The following is a 25,374-nucleotide window of genomic DNA, read 5'->3' on the forward strand; positions in this document are numbered from 1 at the left end:
ACTATTGCGTTATATTCAAATTGTATCGTGAAATAAATGTTTTTAAAAAGACAAAAGTTTAATAGTTAAATCTGTAAATATCTTTTATTTATACACATCAATATATTACATTATTAAAAAGTTTTGTTAATTAGTCAATAGACACATGGTCAATTTTTTTTAACTTTTTTGATATTCGATATTCGATATTAATGATTTATTCATAAAAATTTGTCGTATTTTATTCGATGTTTATTCGAACATAGATATTCGTTAGTCGTTGAAAAATCTGCATTAATCGACATTTTTCATTATGGTAGCAATATTCCATCGGAACACATATTTGAATTAATTGTGATTCTTTCACGAGATATACGTTGTTCCGTCAAAAAAATTAACTTTCACTTATATGTCGATGTTTATTTATATTTATTACGTAAAAAGGATATGTTTTTAAAGCTAAACTATTGTTTTAATTTTTACGCGCAAATGAGAGTCGAGGCGAGAAAAAGCAAGTGTTGCATCAGTCTCAATGTATACAAAAATATTTATGTTAAAATTCAAAATGCGAACAGGAAGCGTTTCAAGAACCTGGAAAAAGTAACTTGTGTATCTCGTGAAAGTACTAATTTGGACTAAGAACTGGAAGAGCGGAACACGCATTTTGTCATGCGTGTACAGTCCTAAGTCCTATATACATATTATATATATATATATATATAAAGAAATTTGAACCGAAATATATACGTTAATGTTCTTTCCGTTTGTAATTTAAAAATTTGTAGTATTTCAGATTTTCAAATATTTGATCTCGAAATTGCGGTTTTTACAAATGTCGTGAAAAATCGAGCTCAGGATGATATTACGAGAAAAGTAAACATCTCTTGAATAAATTTGCTAATTATGATAAGAAGGGGTGAAGTATTGAGTGCCTGGCGGGGCTCGATAACCAGGATAGGTACTGTTCAAAGCGTGTTGAGCGAAAAATCCGCTATAGTCCTTGTGCACTCTGCGAGGTCTAACAGCAGGACCTTTCGCTAATTCCATCCTAGCTCTGTTTTCGGCTTCCGTTTGAGCTCTCACCGATGCTGGCGGCCACTTCAAGTCTCCTCTCATGTTTCCGCTTACTGGAGCCTTTGTCGCGGCAGGTTGTGCTTGGTAAACTGGCGCTGGTGCCTGAAATAATATTTCGTTATTTATAAATATCAGGATACAGCTTAGGCCACTAATGCTATAATTTCTAATCTAGGTTATATACGAGGCTACATACGTGGATTACATGATTTGCATGATATGTTTTTCAAGCTGAGACCAGCATTTAATATAGTCGATAATGATGCTTTTAACTTTTAATGTATCTAAAGTATAGTAAATAAACACATTTAAAATGTTCATGCGTGAGAACTGTTTGCGCTACCTCTTGTGGACATATCTCTACCAAAGAATGTGAGTCTTCTTTTAGATGAGAGCCTTCTCATAAACAATATTTTCAGTTTCACCATTAGGCGCTAGTAGGTAAAGACTGTAGTTGGAATTCACGTGTGAATATGTTATGTATAATTGACTATGCGAGTACGGATTCCGCAGATCAACGTCAGCTACTTTCAGAGTTTAACTCTGCGATTGGAGTTAAGTCTCTCATTGCAAAGCAAACTCTGATAGAAACTTGGGGACGTTTAAATTGTAACGATAAATCTGAGGGGATTATAGGTATTCTAGGAATAACGACTTTTTCGCCTGCACTACACCAATCAATAATAAAAGTGCAATCCAAAGTAAATAGTTGCCTCAATGACATAATCTCTTAAAATATTGACTTGTAGATGGGTATCATCACATAATTTTGGAGGATTAATGTCTCTAACATTGTCTAACATGTCTAATAACATTATCGGTGTGCCTATTTTTAAAGTAAGTGCATGTAAAGGTAAACCTGGTAGGTTTATGGCATTAAGAAATTATACTGGGAAGTTAATCACATCTTACTCATTTAATATAGTAGAAAAGGATATTTAAATGAGTGAAATATCACAATACTCTTAATTTTACTTTAGAAGTGAATCTAAACCTAACCTCAATTTAGCAAAAACCCCAGATAATTTCGTTATTTTGCGATTCGCCTACCAGGGCTAAATCGGTAAACTTGTCAATGAAAAGTTTTCTCCCGCTCGGCCTTAGCTTTTAAGTTGGATTGGATTAGTGGCAGTCGCCCTGCGACGGCCAACCAGCATTTCACTACTTAATCACTTCAAAGAATAAATTCATTGGATGTCAGTAAGATGAAACAGTGAAGTACTGGATTAATACTACTGTTAATACAACCCAGTTTTGCTTGTTGAGAAATTTTTTGGATTAGGGTTAGATTTAGTTCGAAAGTAAAATTAGAAGTACATACGTACAACTGTTTGTAACACTTTTTTTTGTGATATTTTGCTTATTTAGATAGCCCTTCTTAGCATATCGAAGCTTAAAAAGATCAGAGATATTGACCAAATTGCTTACTATTATTACAGACATATATGTCCATGAAAGCGATTCAAACTGGCCAAGGATCATTCCGTTTCATTTTTCGAAGTTAATGTAGCTTGTTTTTGGAACCGTATAAGTTGTTTATTTAAGATCAGGTGAATCTCTGGACAAATTAATAAAAAAGATTTCCCCTATAATCTAAAGATTGGAAGAGTTAAAGCCTTTACAGATTAATGTCTTTAAAACAAATGTAAATTTTTTTATCAAAAAGCAATTTTGATAATTTTCCCAAGATAATTTACACAGGATCATTACTATCTTGAGAATTTTACGTACAATTAAATAACGTATTTACGATCTAAATAATTTTTCAAAATTGCGATTGGAAGAGATAGAAAAATTTGCGCACATAATTCATGTCTCTTGTACATACAAGATTCGAAATATTTGAAACATTTGTCAGATTTATTAGAACTATTTTTTCGCAAGTGAATTATAACGGAGGAACCGAAGATTGTAAACTTTATAAACGATTCCTCGAAAATCGTGAGAGTAGTACATATTTCAGGATTGAACTCATGCCAGGCGTTCTATATTATTTCATACTATTTCCGCAAATTATAGCGTTATAACTAGAATGTATCTAATATAAGGAATGTGCGTGGATGAAATACCCAATTTTATTTTGTTCTTTCTTTCTCTTTCTTTCGTTTCTTTCTTTATTTTATTTTATTTGCTTTCGTTATTCGAAATAAAAAATCTCTATTTCACATAAATAAATATATCTAAGTTTTAAATACCCATACGTATAAATATACCATACATGGTAACAAAATACATGGCAGACAAATTTTAAGATGACTACTTTTCTGATAGATTATCGCACTATATTATAGATGCTACATAACCAACAGTTCGAAGTTGTCCTTGCTATTACATATGCACTCACACGTCGTCTACGAACGACGACGAGACTTTGAAAACATGAACAATATGTGCTTGAGAGGATGAATATGAAACGATTCCATGCTGTATTTACTGTGAACTTTAATTAATTAATTCAAACACAGCGGTGCTTCGAATTAATCGAACGATAATAAGTCTATTTAACTTGAGATACTAAATTTAAAATAACAATTTCTAAATTTAAATGAAAACCGTGGGTAAAGCAATCTACGCTCAGGAGATAGAAAAATGGTTACATTACTACGCAAGAAGAAAAAGATATTTGTAGAAATACAGCAAATATTATTGGAACATCTGAGACAGGTCATAAGCAGGCATAGTAGTTATACAATTAGCAAAAAATGGATGCTATTACGATGAACCAAAAAACTACAGCAAAGATGAACCACTGCATCCACCGCTTATCCGAAAAGGATTATTTTCGAACTGCTACTGATTTTTAAAAAGAAGTCTACTCTACAAATGATCTGAATATTTTTATAAGAACCGTTCGGGGTTATCTTCATGATTTCGGCCTCGGAGAAGTTTCGGACGAATCCAATACTCAGTCGTAAAAATCGGAAACTGGGAATTGCTTCTGCTCAGGCACATAAGCACTGGGCAGTATAAGTATGAACAATACACTTGGAAATGGTGTTATATTAGAGTAGAATTTAATAGCGGACAGTTGCGAACTATTGGTTATTCATTATTTATAGTATAGCGCCATAATTCATAAAAAGATAGACGTCTTAAACTTTCATCCACTACTGTACATATCCGTTATTATCGATATTATTACAATATTTTCTACTACTGGGAGAAGATCTCCTTAAGGGAATTTAAGGTTACCGTTGGTACACTGTAAAGCTCGAAGGCTGAGTAGTGTAATCTGATCTGAATTCAATCGTCCATGAAAAAATACAAATTATCCATGAGACAATGACGAAACTTTTTTATTTTTGATTTTTTCAAAATGAAATTGTTGCTAATGTATTTGTGAGATTTTTCTGATTAAAATGAGATCAAACGTGGTATAGTTTTAGTCACATTTATAAGTATATTTAATGGACGGAAGAAAATAAGTTAATGTAACTAAATAGACAAATATGCTCCAAATCATTTCGTGTTTGGTCATGTTTTAATCAGAAAAACCTCTCGATCACATTGGTAAAAGTTTTATTCAATAAAGATTGAAAATGAAAAAATTCCGTTGTTGCATCAACATTGTCTAACCGATGTGTTTCTTTTCATCAAGTCGACTTTCGCATCTCTTTCTCTTTCACTCGCGCTGTCTCTTTCTAAGTTCAGCAAAATATCGTATGTGTTACATATAATCCATTCCTGTACACGACAACTGATCGCCGAGAAGGAGTCTCGACTAATACAATTTTCTGTTTATAATAGCAGTTTAAACGTACAAAATGTACGTATATACGAATGTACAAGGAGTTAATTGGAAATATCTTAATTAAAAGTATTACCTGTGAGATTGGAGGCTCCGGACGAAGTGTGATTGTGGACGGTGGTGCTTCAAAAACAGCAGGAGCGTGAGTTTGTGCCAATCGTGGTGAACTATAATCTTGAGGATGCTGCTGTAATTAACAACACGATCAGATTAATCTTATAAATTCTATGATCGCGATGCAATAGATTTTTCGAACGTATCGAGTATCCAAAGGAGATACATCTCGTATTATAACAGCCGTTGACTACACGCTTGTTTCCAGAACAGTGGAGGAAGGTACACATAAAACACTCGGAAATTACAGTAATCTCCTTGTTATCGTACACGTCTTCTGCGAAGCGATCCACCTGTTGAACTTTTCACCTGTACATAGGTGTCGACTTTAAACAAAATTTTATAAATTTATACGTAATTAAGTTGACGAGAGAAATTAAGAATATTTTGAATTTTATTCTTCTTTCTCTAATTTTCTTTAAAAAGTATGCCACCTCTCATTTCTGTGATTGCTCAACTAGTTTTAATTTTGAATTTAAAATAATATCTAATCATTTATGGAGGCAAAAGAATTTTTCACAAACACCATTATTTCCACAATTCACAATCTTTCTATCTGTATTATCACCTATATTTATTGTTGAAAACGTTGAATATTATGATAACGCATCAATGGAAAATAAACAATTGTCCATTTTAAAGCAGGCGAAATCAGGCAAAATATGCTCGCAAAAAATAGTAATAAAAATGCTACAAAATGTGTAATCGGATGTAGCTTAAATATTATATCTAGATACTATAAAACAAGTGGAACATAGATCGTATCAATCGAAAATGCATATTACAGTTCTATACAGTTAAAACATTATACGAGAAGAAATAGAATATTTCCAGATTTTTATCATTTGCTCTTACTAAATCCAATAGTCCTTATTTCTGAAATCGAAACTAATTACTAACTGAACTCGTCACTTTCTACTTGCCCTTTCGCTTTCCAACAATAATTTCTTCGATAATTCCTACGATAAAATACAATTCTTCGCTCTTCAAATAATTCCAACGCACTGCTTGCACAATGTAAGGGAAGCCGACACCTATGCTTTGACCACTTACCTGAGCACGATGATCTTGTTGCTGTTGCTGATTGTACCAATTCGGCTGTATCGGTTGTTGCGAGATGGGAGAAGTAGCCGGTGGTGTTACCGGTCGCCAACCCTTTGGCGCTGACTGAGGTTGAAAGTGTGACGGTTGTCGCAGTGTTCCACCAGGACTAACGGGCGACGGAGACGATGGAACGGCGCTTCGAGTCGACGAACGAGCGATCGTCGAAGGCGGCTGGGGTGATGAACCTGACGAGGGACTGCTCTGGTACGAGGCGAGATCACCGATTCCACGAGTCTTTCGGAGGGAAAATAAAAGGGAAAACAGAGGCTTTTGTAGGTATCGCCAATCTAGGCATCGAACGGTGAATTTGCTCGCCCGGCTCTAATCATCCTTTCGAATTGTTTCGAGCGCGTTACTGAGGCATGTTTCTTTGGAGAAATAGTCTCGGGATATCCGCCTCGATATCCATGATGGTGTAGTCAACCGCGTCGTCAAATGCATTTACATTTTGTATTAATACTATGGATATGATCTGCAGACGTAACGTGTATTACAGTCGTCGGGACACGTGCACAAAGTCGCAAATAAACTGACTACACTGAGATTTCCTATATAAACTTCTTTCACAAAATTTCCCACTTTATAAAACACTGAATATAACTCTTTATCCAATTCTTTCCAAAGTAAAGTATAACTTGGATTATAAATTTTAACTTATTGATTTATAAAATTAATTATTTGCTAATTTATAAAATAATGTATATCATCGATTTAGAGAAAAAGCTTTGAGGACAGCGACGATATGGATTTCGATATAAGAATTTTTTTAATTCGATTTCATTTTTGTAATTCGATATTTCGAATTACATATTAATGCTGCTACTGTAGGATTCTAAAGTATCTAAAACATTACAAGTATCGTTATAGTAACTAAAGTAATACAGAAGATCAAATATGTTGGTAATCCTCAATGAAATCGAATCTTGTAATTATAAGATACAATTATAAGATAAAACAATAAAATTGTAAAATTTTCATCGGAGATTTAACGTATTTCCATTTCCATAATGCATTTCACAGCCAAATGTTAAAACAATACGTAGCCTTTTTTTAACTTGAATAACAGTCGTAAAATTCTTTTTTAAATATCTATATTACGTTTGCAACTGGCTTTGCCGAGTCAACCAGCAAATTTGATAATGTGGATATCGTATGCGTACGGATAACACTCAATAATGTTTCCACTCCATTTCCTTATTTTTCGTTCCAGTATCTCGTATGGCTTCGTTCTCTTCAGTCTACTGACTCTTGCGACAGCACGCAGTAACAAACTTGGAATATATTCCAACCAACTGGCTAAAGATCTGTCATGAGACAAGGAAACGAAATTTCTGTTTCCTGTATCAGTATTTGTATCGCTTTTATCTATTTTGCCGCTTTTGCATTGGTTCTAAAATGGCACTAAAATTGATCTCGTATCGGTCGTTTGTTCTGTAATTGAAATATTATAATCCACTAAAAAAAGTTGATTATCGTGTCTTTTATTGCTTATTTTTATCATATGGCTGTTTAATGTCTGCAATAAAGATAAAAGTGTTATAGCTTTTTGAAACAACGAACTTTGGCGTATTTAAACTGTAGATTTGAAAGTTATATTTTACAAAACGATTGGATAACGAATCATATGTTTTTACGTTACAGGAAAATCTTCCTTGTGCCATCTAAGTGTATTGTGATTGGTTTGCTGTGTCCAAAATTCATACGCAAACGTTTAACATTTATAGGAAATCTCACCTTTAAGCCTCGTCCAAATTAGTCAAGTTACTTGAATTCAGGGCATTTGAGTTGAAGCAATCTATTTTCAAAAGTAATTTCAAATACTTGGTGGAAAATAAAAAGAAGGTATGTAGTTATAATGTCAATTATCAATTATGATTATAAACATAGCAGAGAGATATTGTATACTATCGTGCATAAGTACATAGTTGGACCATTCTAAATCATACGTTTAACTAAAGTGTGATCGAGTGTAAAGTTGAAAAGAAGTAGATGTTACTTAGCAATTAACTTTTGAACCATTTGAAACATGAAAGTACTGTATATGTTCCAAGCGAAAATAAAATAACAGAAGTAATTCACACGAGTAAAATGTTTCAAATTACTTGAAATGAGGTGTTTTGAATAATGTTTCTTTAACCGTAGTAAGTGCACTTTACGTTAAGTGAACGAAAGTTTCACGCTGATGAAGAGATTTCAATTTATTCAAATTTACAGTGGCTACAAAATGTACCTTTTTCTCAAATCCTATATTTCATTCTCACAGTACGAAATTTTTATAGTCGTACTAAAGTGCCATTAACTAGATGACACGAAATTACTAGAATTAAATATTACAATTATTTATTTATTTTTTTTAATTAATTAATGCATATACATATTGATGCAATAGATGTGTGGCAATAGTTTTCCTAGCCACTACAAGCTGTTTGAGTTTAGGTAACTTGACTAATCTGGGCGGAGGTTTACTGTGTAACAGCAAGCATGGAAGAAACAGTTCACATTCGTTAAGAAAAAGAGAGGAGAAACATAAAATGTGGAACCTTTGATGCACGCATAACAGATGCACGGGCAAGCAACGACGATGCGGGTAAAAAATGAGACAAAAATCACATGTATTTCGGGCAAAGATGCAGGAGTCTATCGTTTTCCGTTACGATAAATATCTAAGTCATTGCAGTTACAGAATCGTGTTCTAAAGTTGTAGATCGTAGAGTACGTACAAAGTTCTAGAACTATGGTTCGGTAGTATCACTAATTTATTCTATAGAAACACACTAGTCGCTGGTATCTAACGCTAGTTGCTCTATTCAGTGTCATTATTAAGCATACGTATAGTTTCGACAAGGTTCTTACAAATAGTGAAATTTACCTTCGCTTGTACGGGTCCTTGCTCCACGAAATCCAAATCCTGATCTTCTGGAGGTGGAGGCCAAGCTACGCGCTTAAGTCCTGCAAATAATTTAAATAACTTTTATTATGATACGAGTTGAAAAATGTATCTGTTATCTTTACCTATTTACATTAATTTATAAAAAATACATGTACATGTGGCGATTTGTTTATATTAATTACACAGTTGTACATTGTGGAATACTTGTAACAAGAAAACAGTGTATTTACATTTAGTTTACAATATGTGTAACTTATTTGTATTTAACGTGAAAAGTATCTTTACCAATGGAATGTCCTAAAAAGAAAAGGAGCAAGTGAAAAGTTTATGAAAATTCACTATCAAATTTCTATTCAGCAAATGGACAAATACTAAACGCTATAGGAAAATCAATTTTCGATTTAGAACTTAAAGGAACGTTTATTAAAATTATTATATTGTTTATTGTTGTTCATATTCACTATATATATTCACTATAATCTGTTAACTATTTCTCAAGATTGGAATTTGTTATGCTCATTTACCAAATATATATATACTTTATATATATAGTTCATAAATGAATATATATGTATATAAATACCGAAATTTACGCTATATAATCATTAAGATCAGTATGTATTATATTTGTATAATAATTAGATTTGTGTAAATAAGTTTAAATTAATTCTTTATTTGAGTTCGGATAGTAATGACGAAATGCCTGATTCGAAATTGAAATATGTATTATAGAAGGCATTGTGTAATTGTAACCGATGTATAAATGCATCATATTTACATCTAGGAAAAGCTATTGGGAAGTTGACAAAAGCTTATTTGTAATTTATACAAGGTGACTTGACCGAGAAGGCATGTGCACTGATGCATCATGTTGTGTGTTAACTAATTTTAAGCCATGACGTATGCAAATGTTCATGTATTTATAAAATACATGTTAACATCTACAAAAATTTCATTCTACTTCTCAATATTCTTCAGAAATGTAGATATTTAAAATTTCATTTTACTATCCTGTTATACTAAAATTTCATTATTCTCCAGAAATTTAGATATTTGAAGCAAATAAAATGTACAAGCTTGTATAAGTTTGCCCAAGTTTTTGTACAAATCATCGTCATTACTTGTCATCGTATCTCATACTTAACAAGTGTATCGACGCATTTGGCTGGGAACGTTGGATCAAATTTCATTCTCCGTGTTTAATAAAAAAGAAGCGTGGAAAAGAGTCGTTATTACGTCAATAAAACGGATTATTATTCACCGCAACGTGGTACTGGCCAAGTTTATATTTACGCGATTATTGCTGAAGAATTTTCACAATTTCGGCCCAGCCTTGCTGTATTTTTAGGTTCTTTGGTTTTGGAGCTTTGAATATTGGATATCAACGCGAGACCATGGATACAAAAATAATTTTGTAGAAATAGAAACGAATTTCTTACTAATTTACTCCGATATAAATCTAAATAATTTAAGACTTCAACAGGTGCTCGGCACGAAAAAAACATATTCAAGTTTCTATTTTGAAATTATTTTGTCAGTATTACTGTATTGGTAGATTGCTTATAAAATCGTTAAATATTTCTCGCGAAATAATTCCTATTGATTAAATGTTTGGATGTATTATTCCGATAGTGACACAATCTTCACTGAGATTTTATGAAAGAAAATCAACTATATACTCCTAAACTTATGTTAGTCAAAAATTTGTCTCGTTACTGGTCTTGACAGGTGTTCGCTATCGCATTTCAAATATATAAGATATCTGTTTATTTAATCACACTTGAAGCAACATTGCCTATATTCCATTAATTCGCAGAATCTTCGACCTTCCACGTAATTTTATGAAGCGAATACCGTCGTATACACGGTTTTAATACAGTTTCACAAAACACGCTTTTGTTAATAACAAACGCCAATTCTTTTCCTAAAAAAAAAAAAAAATAATCTGGAGTATAATTACTTATATGCATGTAATATATTATAAAATGTTATATTATAAAACGTAATTTCCTCGTATTCAATAGACACTCCACAAGTCACAGTTTACAACACGGTAAATTCCTGGCACAATAAAATCATGAAAATTGCATGTCACATACGAAACAGTATTACAAATCATACACACACGTCGGGTATACACACGTCAAACTTTCACTGGCAGCCGGCAATTTGAAATATTCTCCGTAAAACGTACCGTTGTTTCACACGTCTTTCTACAAAAAAGTTCACTCAGCTACAGGGAAGAAGTAGTAGAAGAAGAAGATGGATACGACTTTGCCAAAACGGATACTCGCCAACAACTGACGCTACCTCCAAGTCACCTGTACCTTTCATTATTGTAGATCGCTTTAGTCACCGATTTTAGAGGATTCTTGGTAACTAGCCAGTAAGTGGGGGATTGATATTAACACGAATGAGAAGATGTTACGAATTCCAGAAGGATCACTGTTCAACAAATGACTCTTGCTTTTTCATTAACTTATTTTAATTAGAGACAAGATAGACATAGATAGAGATAGCTTTGAGGATAGCCCAAGTTAGCTTTGAGGATTTTAACATTTTATACACCAATTAAATGGCAGCCAAGATTATCAGTAGCAAAGGAACTCTGACTTTAATTATAGGTAAAAATAATTATAACTTTATCAATACATTTTTGCAATAATGTCTAGATGTAATAATTTCCTACATAAATTGTTTTCGATGGTTGATGTACTTATTTTTCACCAAACAAGTATAATATAATGCATGTTTCTATTATCCTACAAAGGAAGAATGAACATTTATAATTACAAGCAATAGAAACTGTAGAAAATAACTGAATTGTAGGTAAGTAATAATGACACGATTATCTAATTACCAAAAAACTACCAAATCAGCAAATTTCAAGCAACAAGATGATTATTTGCGGCTTGTGAAAAAAGCAGGTGACAAAGCCATCAGAGAAAAGGAAGACCAATATTTGTAATCATACTTACTATCACTGCTCATGAAACAGACTATTTTTAATCAATGACGAACAACAAAAGCAAAGAGGCCAAAGATCACCAAGCAAGGATAACAAGCAGAACTTAACACTTAACTGCTATGATAAAATGGAAATGTATTAACTCTTTAGTGAAATTGTAACATATATCAATAAGGAATTAAAATTATAAAATTACACTTTAAACTACAATATATACATCTGTGTGTATGTATTATATAATTTGGGATTACTAAGATATTTGATTATTTGAGAAAAATGGTAGTATAAGCCAATTCACAATTTTTTTTGTATAAAATAATATTCTAATTTATTATATTATAAGAAGCTCACAAACTCATTATCAACACTCATATTTCCAAAACATGAAAATATGTCATAGCAGAAAGTAAAATTATAACGTAATCGACTATGAAACTGAAAGTGTAACACTTTTAAGAATTGAAACGTATGATTAAATTCAAATTCTCAGAATTTTGAATTACATAAGTACATCATTGTGATTTCCAGTTCGCCACGTAATGTCATGTATTACTTGAAAATATATTTATGACAATATTCATAATAAGATGTTTCTAGGTTTCTAGAATACTTGAGAATCTGTTAATAGCAGTTAAGGATTAAGAAAGGACCGATCAAAGTTTTGTCGTGCAAGTGACATTGTTAGTGTTCACCTCTCCGTAGATACGTTAAACTGGCTGAAAGTGATGTTAGTCTCCCTGGTTTATGATTAGCAGTTGCAGCATAAGATTCGCTTCTTGTTAGTCTTCTTCATTTGGGTTAATGCGCGACTTGGTGCTTCGGTGGCTGAAATCTTTCGATTAATTCCCTTTATACAATGCATATGTTATTTTTTCTATGTACATTGGTCAGAAGTCGTTTCTTAGAAATGAATTATATTAAATTACATTACATGTATGTATGTATGTAAACGTATAGATTGATACATTGAGAAAGCACATACAATTGTATGATTGTTAATTATTATGGTATCAGTTGACAAAATATTCAAGTTTGTCAACGAAAGAAGAAATATCTATTTGCATGTGCAGTTTGACATTTAGCCAGATACTTGAAACGAGGAGAATAACACTTCTATTTTATGTTGAACATAAAATCATTCGTTACAGTGATGTGCAAATTCTGAGAAACTAATCGACGAATTTACAAAGTGATTAATGACTATTTGCATTCTATTGAAAAACACTTGGGGAACTGAGTTTCTAATATACCGTACGCTTATGATTGTAACTATAAGCGATATTTTTAACAATTTGAAATCGTTTGTAAAATAAATTTAATATACAGAATGTCTCTGAAATCATAGTACAAGCAGTGGGATGGTGATTCTGCATGCAAAAATAAGTCGAAAAAGAAGAATGGAGGCGAATATAATGAGCCTTCGTTTTCGAGAGAAATTAGTTTGGAGATCAGTCAGCTGCCCGTGTGGTAATTATAAGTTTCGAGTTATCCGACTTTTCTTTCTGCTCGTATCGATGATAACTTAGACGGGCAGAGCTATGCATGGAGCGGTTGACGTTTTGAACACTTGTTACGTTAATAAAACGATTTTTAAAGAGTAATATCCTTATCCTTATTTATAAAATCATTTCCAGTACAGACACTGTGAAAATAAAATAACAGTAATGATAAGAAGCAAATTGTGACATTATTCATGTTCATAGATATCAACAGGAACGGAAAGACCTCGAAACTTACAATTGGTACACGGACGCCTGACGTATCTTCAAACTTATTTTTCTCAAAAACGAAACCTTAAACGAAAAAATATTATCCTTCTTTTCCGACTTATTTTTGAAAGTGGAATCATCACCCGACTGCTTGTACCATGATTTCGGAAACACCCTGTATAAGTTACTTTATAACCTACTCTAACTTCGTCTCGAGAAAGTTCAATGTACTAAAAAATGGCAAATAATAGACGTTTTTCTAGAGTTAGAAGTAATAGAGGACGTTCTATACGAGATCATTTACATTTTACATGATCACGTGACGTCATTTACCAGACTATGTACAATATACATACACGTACATATTATCTGTCATATTCTAGAGATAACGTTACATTGAAAAGACGCTGATTTAGTAGCAAGAAACGACTTCTCGGAAGCAACTAGGATAATCTTTATTTACTTACTGGGTTGACCACCTCGTTGCCTTGCTTCTTCCTCTTCAAGCATTCGCAGGACCGCACTGTTTTGTAAATTCGCTGGTTTGGCGAGTTGATTGAAATCGATCCTGAAAAATTCATTAAAGTTCATATTTATTATTCAAATTATCCACCAATAAATATCAGGTAAACTTTCTATTTATATTACATAGTAAAAATAACTTTAACAAGCGAAGTACAAATGGAACTGTCATAAAATATAACTCTTTATATCTGAATAAGTGGAACATTGTATGCTCAAATTAGTAAGTTCATCTTTATTATTTGCTATCGCAATTTGTGGATTCAATATTTAGTAAAAGTATATTTATTTTGAACTGTCCTATATAACGTTATCTAAGAAGGATATTGTTATTAAATTAATAAGAATATGTATATAAATTTCATCATACAGACAAAAGCGTAAAGAATCTAACACAATCTCTATTGATAACCTTTATTTTATTTTTTAATCTTCATTTGTCCCCCATTTTCGCGACTTAATGTGTTCCTCGTGTATCAGATTGACAGAATGTGAATGAAACGAGAAGATAAATAATTAATTTTGCTTTTTGTCGTTCACACGCACTTACACCATTTCTCCTTCAGAGGTATCAGATTTCATCCGCAGGTCAAAGGTACCGAAAGATTGTTCTATAAATGGCAGAATAGTATAATCTTCTACCGGAAAAGTGTGTCGAATTGACAAGAGAGATGGGTCGGAGTTAAGTTAAGTTTAAATTTTCACCTGAAACTTTGACTAACGGCTGTACGATAAAATATAATATCCTCGACACTGAACATACATTATTGCCATACCTTCCCTTATTTGCACTTTTGGCAAGCCTTGAATCTTTTCTTTATATTCTAATCTTCTTCCTAAAAATACTTAACTCTTCTTACGTTCTAAGTGAACGTACTTAGAACGCAGTACCCTTAAAGTATAGTAAATTAGGACTTTTATGTTCGGCGCATTTTTTAATGAGTGAAGCCTTTAAGCAAATTCGGAAAAATTCCAAACGTTCTAAATTAAAGTGAAGTAAAGTAAAACTAAATTAAAGTAAAACACACGAAGTGTAGTGATAGTTATGTAGCGAAAAGGCTCACATTTACGTATTAAAGATTAAAAGAAACAAGCACACGATACAATTGAAGAAAAGAATCGAGATTAACCTTACGATATTTATAATTCTTTCTCACAGTTAATTCGACCAATTCCTTCAAATCGAACCAAACTTATCCTTCCTATTTGTTTCGACACAATTATATGACAAAGAATAGACGCAGCTAGAATCACCTGCTTTGGGCGAGCATGTTGATCACAAGGAAAGGGTTGACGATACAGAAGACAAGTCGTAAGTCGCACGAGAAAACCGGTGGTGTACCATGCACACCGAGGCCACCAAACGCGAAACTAAGTCAAGTACGACAGCGTTCGCGAACTTTGCGCAACGGCTATAGGATTCGAGAGGGGTTTATTTCTAACTCGGTGTGATTCGGTCTTCTGAAAATAACGGTCGACTCGCCAATGACGGCGAGAAGGCTGATTCATCGACTTGCAACCGGTCAGCAGCCACAAGTTGACGGGAGGATCGATATGAATCCGTCAAACGACACACGTGGACCAGGTGCAGTCTATCTTGATCGACGCAAGGTGGTCGCGGTGCCAATGAATCCTCTGTCTTCTCATCTTCTCAACGTGTTTAACTATTCATCTTTCGAGACACTTCCGGATTCTGACGTGCGCCACGAAATTGCCAATTTGAATTAGAATCGGTTGGTTAAACGTTAAATGCACAAATTGTTGGCTGGCTTTTTATGTAATACAGATTGACGTTCTGATTAATCAGTTTTTATATATTGTTCATTATTTATTTGTTATAATTACTTTGCTAAATTAGTTTGCTAGTTTACACTATGGGACCATTTTAAACTTGAATAAATTCTTGGAATTCTAGAAATTCTACAGATTGCATAAATCGAAACAAAAATTTCGACGAAAATAATGTGCCGAAGAAGAAGAAATTAAATAAAAATGGTAACGACATATTGTGCACATATTATGAAAAGTTGTAAAGATAAAGAAAGGATGAACTAATTATAGGTTTTTATCGAAGTAACGTGTGATTTTCTATTTCAGCGATCTAAGTGACTCGGTGAGGGAAGAATTATTTTTGTCGATATTGTTCAACGCGTTTCTTTCCATTACTGCATGCTTATAGCATTGTGAATCAGCAGTACAATTATTTTTTAGTATTTGGAGAATTTACAACGAATAAAATAAAGTTTTTACTCGTAAAATAACTCGGAAAATATGTAAAATGTGCCATGAAAACGGAAGTATCTACACTTTCGTATTACATAATATTTAGTTAAGACGAATTATATATTATAAGTAAGATAATTAAATAAATTGTGTACTACTTTATAAGTGTATTATGTAGTGTGTGAGAAAATATACTATTGAAGTGTATGGTTGTATAGTTGTTTCTGAGAAATGTATATTATGGATTATACATACTGAAATTGAAATTGGATTGCTTTTTCTCTCTATTAATAGTTATATAACCAAAACCACGTAAATTACTTTTTGGCATGTGTAACGTAGAACAGAAAACAGAAGATATTTTCAAAAGTTACACCGCATATCGGATTTCGACACAAATGATAAGTGGTGGCACAATTTGTATTGTTAAACTTATCAACCTTGAATATAGAAAAATCGACTTACCCAACTGCACCATTAGCTAGAACTTGAGTTTGCCTATCCAAAGTTTCCTGTATTGCTTGAGGTGAATACAAATTGATAGGAGAGTTGAATTGTTTGTTCACGAACATTGCCCTCTGCGCAGACATGCTTGTGCTTTTGCGCAATCACCTTTTAATTCTGAAAAATAACAAAAAGACAAAAGTTACGTAAAAAGTTATATAAAACTAAAATTTGAAGAGAAAGTAGATATTTATATCTACTGTTATCGTTATTTTCATTTGATTATGAATTTTGCTAATAAGAAATAACTCACGTGTAATAATTTTATAGATTTTCTATAGTTGATATAATATTAAATATTTAAGTTTTAACAATTTTGTGTGCCTCGAAAATATTTTAAACATTTGTAATGTTGTATTATATGTATATAGACTACAGAGTATATATATATATGTACATATATATAGAGAGAGCATACCATGTATCTATATATGTATAGTCAGTCACAAAAATATTCCTACACTCTAAAACAGAATAACTTTTTAAAAATAGGACCAAACTGCTTGAAATTTTTGGAGAGGTTACAGAAATTAGTTCACTAGATGATGTGTAAAAGAAATGTTGAGGAAATTGAAATTGGTAGGAATAACAATGAAGACAGTAAAGGTCTCCTTATACAAATGTTGTAATAAAAATTTAAACAACACATTTTGAATATTTATATCAGTCATATACATGTTGAAAATTTTATCGAAATTAGTTAACACTGGTATAAGCTACGAATGGTTAAAAATGGTAAAAATCGCAGTTTTTTGGAACTTTCAGCTTATTACTGTGATAAATTTAGCTTGTTTTTGCATCGACCAATTTCGATACAATTCTCAATATGAATAACTAACATAAATTTACAAAATGTACTTTTGAAATTTTCACTGTAGATTCACAAAAAAGTTATACAAGGCGACCTTTTCTACTTTCGTCGCCATTCTTCCAATTTCAATCTTCTCAATATTTCTTTTACACATCATCTAGTGGACTAATTTTTCTAGCCTCTCAAAAAAACTCAAATCGTTTAGTTTAATTTTAAAAAAAGTTCTTCTGTTATAAAGGGTGTACCAATACTTTGTAACTTACCGTATGTACATAAAAGTGAAAATATTTATATAATATATATATATATATACACACACGCGCGCGCGCGCGCGCACGCACGCACGCACACACACGCACACACACACGCACACATATTCTGTAAAGGGTTCTATATCGGTAAACATATCCGTATCAAATTTGACATGAACAATATACATATCCGGTAACTATTAGTACCTCATCCACCTCACCGATTTCAATGATTTTTAGATATGTTGCGGAAATCAACATTTTGAACAACTTTTGTCTATACATATAACCGCCGCTCGGCCTTAGTTTCCGAAATATTCGCAAAAAATTGTCGGTATCACTATATATATTACAGCATACGCGTTAGCATTGGTTGACGGCCCCTTCACAGCAACTGATACCTAACCAAAACCTATATACAAAAGCTATAAACAAAGGATAAGAATTAGATTTAGGTTGGGCGTTACATTATTCGGCCGTCATGAAGCAGCATTATTAAGCGCGTACGCTGTGACGGACGAACAATTGAAGATTTTTTGTAGACAACAATGTAAATGCAAAAATACAAACATGTTGCTTTTTATCGTATATATAATGTGTTACATGCCAATGGGAACATTATAACACAGATTTTAAAAGCAACTTCCATTTGTAAATAATTGGATGTAAATAAAGATTGTAAATAAAGGTGATGCCACTGGTATGTTCAACATCGCCTCTGTATGAAACGATATAAGTTAAACAATAGACATGCTGGAACACATGGACACTAAATATCACCAATTTTATAATTAATACAATAATATTTATATTATATTTATATTATATTAATTTATATTGTAATAATTATTTTTCAGTTCTTTTATTACATTATAAACTAACATTATAAAATATACTTTTATAATAAAAATAAAAAGATCTTGAAAAAATATATTTTTTTCTATACAAATTATTTAGGGACAAATAGGATTCAGTATATTGAAATTTAAATGAATGATACATTCATTTTTCTCTATAACTAAAAAGTAGAACATACAGGCTTTTTTACACATTCTTCTACTGATGAATTTCGATTACATTAGTGCAAAGAAAAAGAAAATGTTTAATTTGAACTATTTTACACAAGATCCTACAATAGTCAAAACAAATTAAATTTTGAAAATAATCTTTAGTCAGAGGAGCTTCTTCTCGCATCTAAAAAATCTGATGTTTGGTACTTACAATGTTGTCTACAAAAAGTTGCCTATAGGTAAACTCCACTATATTGGTACCGACAGTTCTTTGTGAATATCTCTGAAAGTAAGCTCGACCGCAGGTTACATGTATAAGAAAAAGATGTTCAGAATCATGCCTCTGGCAATATATTAAAAAATCATCGAAATTCGTGGATGAAATGTTAATATTATTGAATATTCTTCGGTAGCCTAGAAAAGATGTTGGGGAAATGAATGTGTAAAGTGAGTGTTAAACAAGTGAGAATTTGAAGAAAAATATGAATATTAAAAAAATAATTTTACGAAGATTTAACTTCTCAAAGAGAGATTCAACTGTACAACCCCAAAGTTCAAAATATTTATCCTCTCAAAGGTCCGAGCGACGCATAGTTGCTCACTTTAACACACAGCTAGGAAAATATATTTATTGGAAAGAAAATAATAAAAAAAAGAAGAATAAGATACACGTAAAATATATCATAGCCGTTTCTTGTAATATTTAGGCCATATTTAATCAGTTTGAATATATTCCAAAGAATTAATATTTGACGTAGTATTGTAACAATAATTACAAATTATTCTTTAATTTATGCTACAATTATTCGTTTACCTATTTCAGTCTGTCTTGTTAAAAGTACAGAAATATAACACAAAGCCCGTTTCTTTGAATAACGCTACACGACTTGTAAAATGCGCAAATATTGACCTTCATAAAGAAATGTGCACGTAACTATTTGTAAGTAAAAATAGGCATAATTAACATCTATGATATGGCTACTAGTCACGCTATCTATTTACCTTAAAATTGTCGCTCGAACGATATTCACGAATCTGCGTATTACAGTATCCTTCGTAAATTGCTTACATATGTAGGTCAAATTAGGCAGAATGCGCGGGTCATTTGTATAATTATCGTTTGGCAAACCAACACGAGATTTCGATTAAATCATTCTGTTAATCGAACATTAATTTAACATCTGTGGCTAATTTAGTAAATTCAACGAATCTCTCGCGCAGTTTGCCGTTGTTGTTGGCCGAAATTATGTCAGTAATTAATTACGTGCCTACTGATCTCGATTCAACGATACATTACCCTGGATTGGCACGCGAATAATTAGAAGAATGAAATCGAATAGACCATAGATCTCGTAACATAAATATCAGTAGCCAACGATGATTCATCGTCGAACTGAACGCATATTGTAACCAAGTATTATACAAACAACTTCGCAACAAAGTAGGTCGCACGCAGCACGATGATTCGGGATCGTTCGCTGAGTGTTTGGATATTCGATATCCAAACCAGAGGTGATCGTTGTTGGAAAATTCATGCCAAGAAATATACAGGGGTGTATCGTCATCGTGCGGAAAGAGAGACAGTCAGAACCGCGAAATCTGAGCAAGTGGTAGTCATTGGACATCTTCGTCTTCTGACTCGCTATGTTATAGCACTGATTTCCTCCGCAATTCGCCACGTATACTTCGAGTTCACTGGCATATGTATATGACTTTTAGAAATAGAAACGTCTTGTTTACCGTGTACACAACCACTTGTGAGGGATGTAATAGCAGCTACCCTGATGCGTGGTTAATGTTTATAATAGTTATTTTGTTATAGCAGAAACAGTAACAAAAAAAATAAAAAAAGGATACAATAAGTATAAAATGTATTGGTATAATTGATATTTATAATAATATCTTTAAAATTCATTACTTTTTCACAATGTTTAATATATATTCACACATATATTTCATATGTATTTGTGATTCCTCGATAACAGCATTGTACAATATCCATTTTAATTTTTACATTTAAATATCCATTAAATTTGCCATAATATCACATTGAAATATTTAATGGCGGAGGAATTATTTTCAAATCTTACTTATATACTGGTTCCGTCTTTAAAGTAAAAATTACTTGAAAAAAATGAAAGACAAAAGATACATTTAAATTAAAACGAAAAATTATTTTGCCCTTTGTATTGCATTCATTCTAGAAGTTGAAGTATTGGATTGCCCTTACGATTAAAGTAAAATTTATCATCCTATAAAAATTTTCATATTTCTAGTTATTGTACATGTGTATAATTTCTCATTTATAAAACCTCTCAAATGCAATAATTATTTTGAAAACTTTAAGTTGTGTTGTCACAATCTAATATGATAATAAATGGAATAATAAGTGGAAGAAAATAAGTGGAATACGAATGAAGAATCAATAACTAGTGTAACTAATAGTGAAAATGAAAAGAACAAGTTTGAAATGTATTATACAATACAATACACACACGTACGCATGCATGCATGCATGCACGCATACACGTAAAATAACGAAAAAACCCGATTACATAATAATAAAAAAATATTAATCTACTTCCAAACGTATTTAATATATTTTTTTATTAAAGAAGAAAGAAAAGAATATAATTTGTGCGTCCAAGTTACACAAAAAGGAATAGAACATAATTTAAACCACCTGTATTAGGATAAAATCTTGGACGGTTCGATCTAACATTTAGAAATGAAATGAATAGGTAAATTTCAGTAATACACAAAAGCCGATGACTCGAATCTGTCAGAATGGAAGAACCTCGTATTCTATTAGTTGAATCTTCATGTCAGTTTGGAACTCGGTTATACCTATATCGTCGCTAATGACCGGAAACTCGGACGAAAACAGCGAAGAATTAAAAAACGAAGAGCAAAGAGCAAAATAAACACGAGCAAAGCTCACGTTTATCTTACGAAAGTTTCAAATTCTCTTTGACGCGTCACTAGTGAGCAGCCACCGGTAGTCTACCGTAGTTATTTTTGCTACGAAATTCCTCCGAATATATCTGCATCGTCCGCAAAATCTCTACATCTCCCTCTTTCCACTTCGTGACCCGGAGCATCCAATGGTACTTCTTGTATTAGATTACAGCGGAATTGGGGATTCGATAGCCGCTACCGGATACCGGAAAGCCGGCCAAGCCTTTCGAAAGATTCGGCGACAATTAGTCTCGGAAATCTGTAACGAACGCTGTTTTTCGAGACACGTACAATCCACACTACGTTCCCTTTACATAACTGATATCTATTCCAAGCTCGTTCGTTGGTATTTAGACGATGCTTGTATTGCAGCCTGCTGGTGAAGATTCGATTTCGATCGTCACGCCGCGTCGGGCAGTAACAAATCGTGCCAGTTTTCCAAAAAACCTTGCAGATACATAGTTTCACGTCTAAAAATGTTTGATCGTGTACTTTTTTTATATATATGTGTATAAGTATATAGATACTTCCCAGTATCTTACGTAGCCTGGCAATGTGACCAAAAATGTTCGAAACAAACTGGGACTTTGCCCTTGTTTTCTAAACAACCGTGTGACTTGTGTAGTTACTTATATGTTCGTGTTATCTATTTTAGCGCTAACTGTAAAACAATGTCCTGCCTGTAAAAACTTTTGGCTACGTTTTCATGTTGCAACGAACTTTTTCAAATCTCAAACGGTATTCTTCAAAATTCGAAACAATGAAATTGACAAACATTGAAATTTCATTTTCAAATAAAATACATACTTGAACTCTGATTCTTTTGTTTAGACTTTAAACGAATGAAAGTAATAGCAATGTAATGATTATGTCTCTTAGAAGAAATTGTGAGTAAGTACATATCGTAAATAAAGTACATACGTGAATTCTGGTTGTTTTATTTAGATCTCGGAAGAACGAAAGCGATAGCAATGTAAAGGTTATATTTCCTAGAGGCAATTGTAAGTAGGTACATATTTCGAGATTTAATATTGATAAAGGAGCAGACAAAACGTTTCTCGGTTCTGAGTCTACCGTTTAATACGGATAACATCGCTAATGTCGTAGTCGATAATAATCATTTGGAACGAATGTTACCAACGACCGCTTGAAAAATCAATTACTAGATACACAATTGTTGATATTTACAATATATTCGATCGATTTCGTAATCACATGTTATCGACGTCGACTTTTCCTTTTATAGCAAATCTGAAGCTCTGTTAAGGTACATGGCATTCTCAAGGAAATAAAGCACAAGGCGGAAGCAAAACAAATTTTTGTTCATTCGCCATGTAGTATAGAGAAAAAGATAGCAAAACGTAGATAAGTTAATGGCGCAGGCGGAATATGTTTCTTATCGTTTCACGTTTCAAGCAAATATTTGAATATTCCTTAAATTGTACGATAAACGAATCGTCCGATAATAAAATAAACGGGAGTTTTTTGATGTTTTTATGATAAACGTGAAAAGTTATTAGGAAAAACAAAATAAATAAAATAGAATACTTTATTCTTTCAGTAAAACAGATAAAATATACGATATAGTTTTATCCTAGTACGAATATCGTTTGTAATTTATACGCTCCTCAATGTCAGATAATATTGCTTAGCGTAAAATATGCGGGCACGTGAATTCTCATTCGTTCCCGTCATCGCCGAAAATTTTCAGATAGTAACACATATCATACGTTATTTTGTAAGTTGTAAATTGTAATAAACCTTGACGCGTGTATGTTATGACAAGTTCGTACGTCGAAACGCGATAAACTTCAAACCTATACCACGTGTATTTCTTTCTCTATAAAGTACCACGTACTATTATTAAAAAATTGATTGAAATCAAAACTGAAGAGAAAATTAATCAAAATTAAAAACTCCTCGGTTTTCTATACTGCTTCAACACGATCCGTTCGTAGGTACGTATTTCGATTTTTCGAAGAATCCAAGATAAACTTTTGCTTCTCTGTTTCGCTCGTGAAATAAATCATCTCCTGGGTCACGAAATTTCTGAGTTTACAGGACGAAAATGCGAAGCGTGACAATCACAGCGACGAGCACCTACCTTCGCGTTCGAACGCAAGGCACGCGGGTTTCTTGGGTGGCGAAACACACTGGACTCGGAAAAGCGAAAGCATCAGAGAACCAGCGAGAACCACCCCCTACCTCTCGGAAGAGCCGTCGAATCGTTCTCCTTTCCTCTTTTGACTTGTTAGTTATTTTCGACCCCCGTTCTCCACCAATCTCTTAACATTCAACACCGACAACGCTCCTGGCAAACGTAGGAAACTGTTTTGCGTTTCCTGAAATTCTCTTTTTTCGAAATTGTTGACCATTCTCCAACAGACTTTGTTACTTACTGTTGCAATCAAACGCATGGATAAGGACGATCTTCTTTTGAAATGGCGCACATGTATCTCCTGATAATATTTTCTTCGTGTAATTTGTTTAATATATTCGATGTTATATGATTTGCTTCTTGTTCCTTTTAGTGAACGGGCATGTAAAAATTGATATCTTCTGCCTGAAATATACCATATGAAATACAGACGTATGCTTACAATAGAAATTTCATATTTATATCACAGAGAAAACGGAAGCTTATTTTTAGATATCTACACATTTCCTCGCTGGTATTTTTAGGAAAGCTCTGTAAAGTATAGCGGATAAGAGATTTTTTGCGTACTTGTAAAAAATTCGTGAAAATCTTAGCTTTTCTGACGAAAAATATCTCGATTAGATTATAACTAAATTATAAAATTTAACTCTATACTCTAGAATTAAATTATAAAATTATTTCAGAGATCACATTCTATGATTAGTATCGATTGGTATGCAACTTTGCAATTTTAGTTAATTGTATTTAATTTTACAAAATATCATATGAATACAAAACTCGAAATTTTCTATTTGACAACACCAATGCAATACTATAAAAAATAATTTATTTATTTTTTATGAAATTTCCTTTTTCTAAAGAATCTAAAGATTTTATAAGAGAACAGCAATTTAACTATTTATATGATCTTACAGGTATACTGATGTAATATCTTGCTTGATAAGTAGCAAGTAATTCCTCAAGTAAATCATTAATAAATATGTAAAATTTTATATATTAATCATGTTCAGTATGTTTCAAATGTATAAACAATTTTGCAAACAATTTTACAGAAAAATTTGTAAATATGTGTAAAATATAATATCTAAATGTTCACATTATGTACGACATTTAATTTTTTACCAAGAGAGTCAGATAACTAAAATATCCATAACTAAAATGCAATAATACTGTTATATGCGTTAAAAGCGGTAACACAGAAATTGCGTCATACTTCATGTATAACAACGATAATTTTCCATGTTAAAAGCGTTTCATTCTATTATTCGCAATAATGCGAAAAAGAAAAAAAGAATCAAACGTACCTGTTGTTACACATACCTCTGAACGGTCGATACTTCACCAAAGCTTG

General features: G+C 32.4%; 1 protein-coding gene across 8 annotated transcripts; it reads right to left on the bottom strand.

The window, feature by feature from the left end:
- Positions 1–64: 64 nt before the first annotated feature.
- Positions 65–24,177, bottom strand: LOC117242177 (probable serine/threonine-protein kinase samkC). 8 transcript variants are annotated; one of them, XM_033508643.1, is made up of 8 exons: positions 24,069–24,168; positions 20,648–20,703; positions 16,797–16,952; positions 14,054–14,154; positions 8,889–8,968; positions 5,969–6,253; positions 4,878–4,988; positions 65–1,155 (listed from the first exon to the last, which is right to left on the bottom strand). In XM_033508643.1, exons 3-8 carry the CDS (start codon positions 16,919–16,921, stop codon positions 877–879), a joined length of 981 nt encoding a protein of 326 aa, XP_033364534.1. In that variant the 5' UTR covers positions 16,922–16,952; positions 20,648–20,703; positions 24,069–24,168; the 3' UTR covers positions 65–876. The 8 variants fall into 8 exon arrangements, with proteins under 8 accessions (XP_033364534.1, XP_033364536.1, XP_033364532.1 ...); XM_033508645.1 differs by lacking the exon at positions 24,069–24,168 and adding an exon at positions 23,968–24,061 and having other exon boundaries at positions 4,878–4,985; XM_033508641.1 differs by lacking the exon at positions 24,069–24,168 and adding an exon at positions 23,968–24,061.
- Positions 24,178–25,374: the final 1,197 nt, after the last annotated feature.

The sequence above is a fragment of the Bombus vosnesenskii genome, unplaced genomic scaffold (assembly GCF_011952255.1).
Source record: "Bombus vosnesenskii isolate JDL3184/JDL3185 unplaced genomic scaffold, Bvos_JDL3184-5_v1.1 scf7180000016264, whole genome shotgun sequence".
In the NCBI taxonomy this organism is placed as follows: Eukaryota; Metazoa; Arthropoda; class Insecta; order Hymenoptera; family Apidae; genus Bombus; species Bombus vosnesenskii.

Excerpts from the sequence above, each read along its gene's own strand:
- LOC117242177 (XM_033508643.1), bottom strand. The coding sequence starts at position 16,921 with ATGTCTGCGCAGAGGGCAATGTTCGTGAACAAACAATTCAACTCTCCT. Across the intron at positions 14,155-16,796 it reads CTAGCTAATGGTGCAGTTGG|GATCGATTTCAATCAACTCG; the intron begins GTAAGTCGATTT and ends TGAATTTTTCAG. Across the intron at positions 8,969-14,053 it reads GCAACGAGGTGGTCAACCCA|GACTTAAGCGCGTAGCTTGG; the intron begins GTAAGTAAATAA and ends AATTATTTGCAG.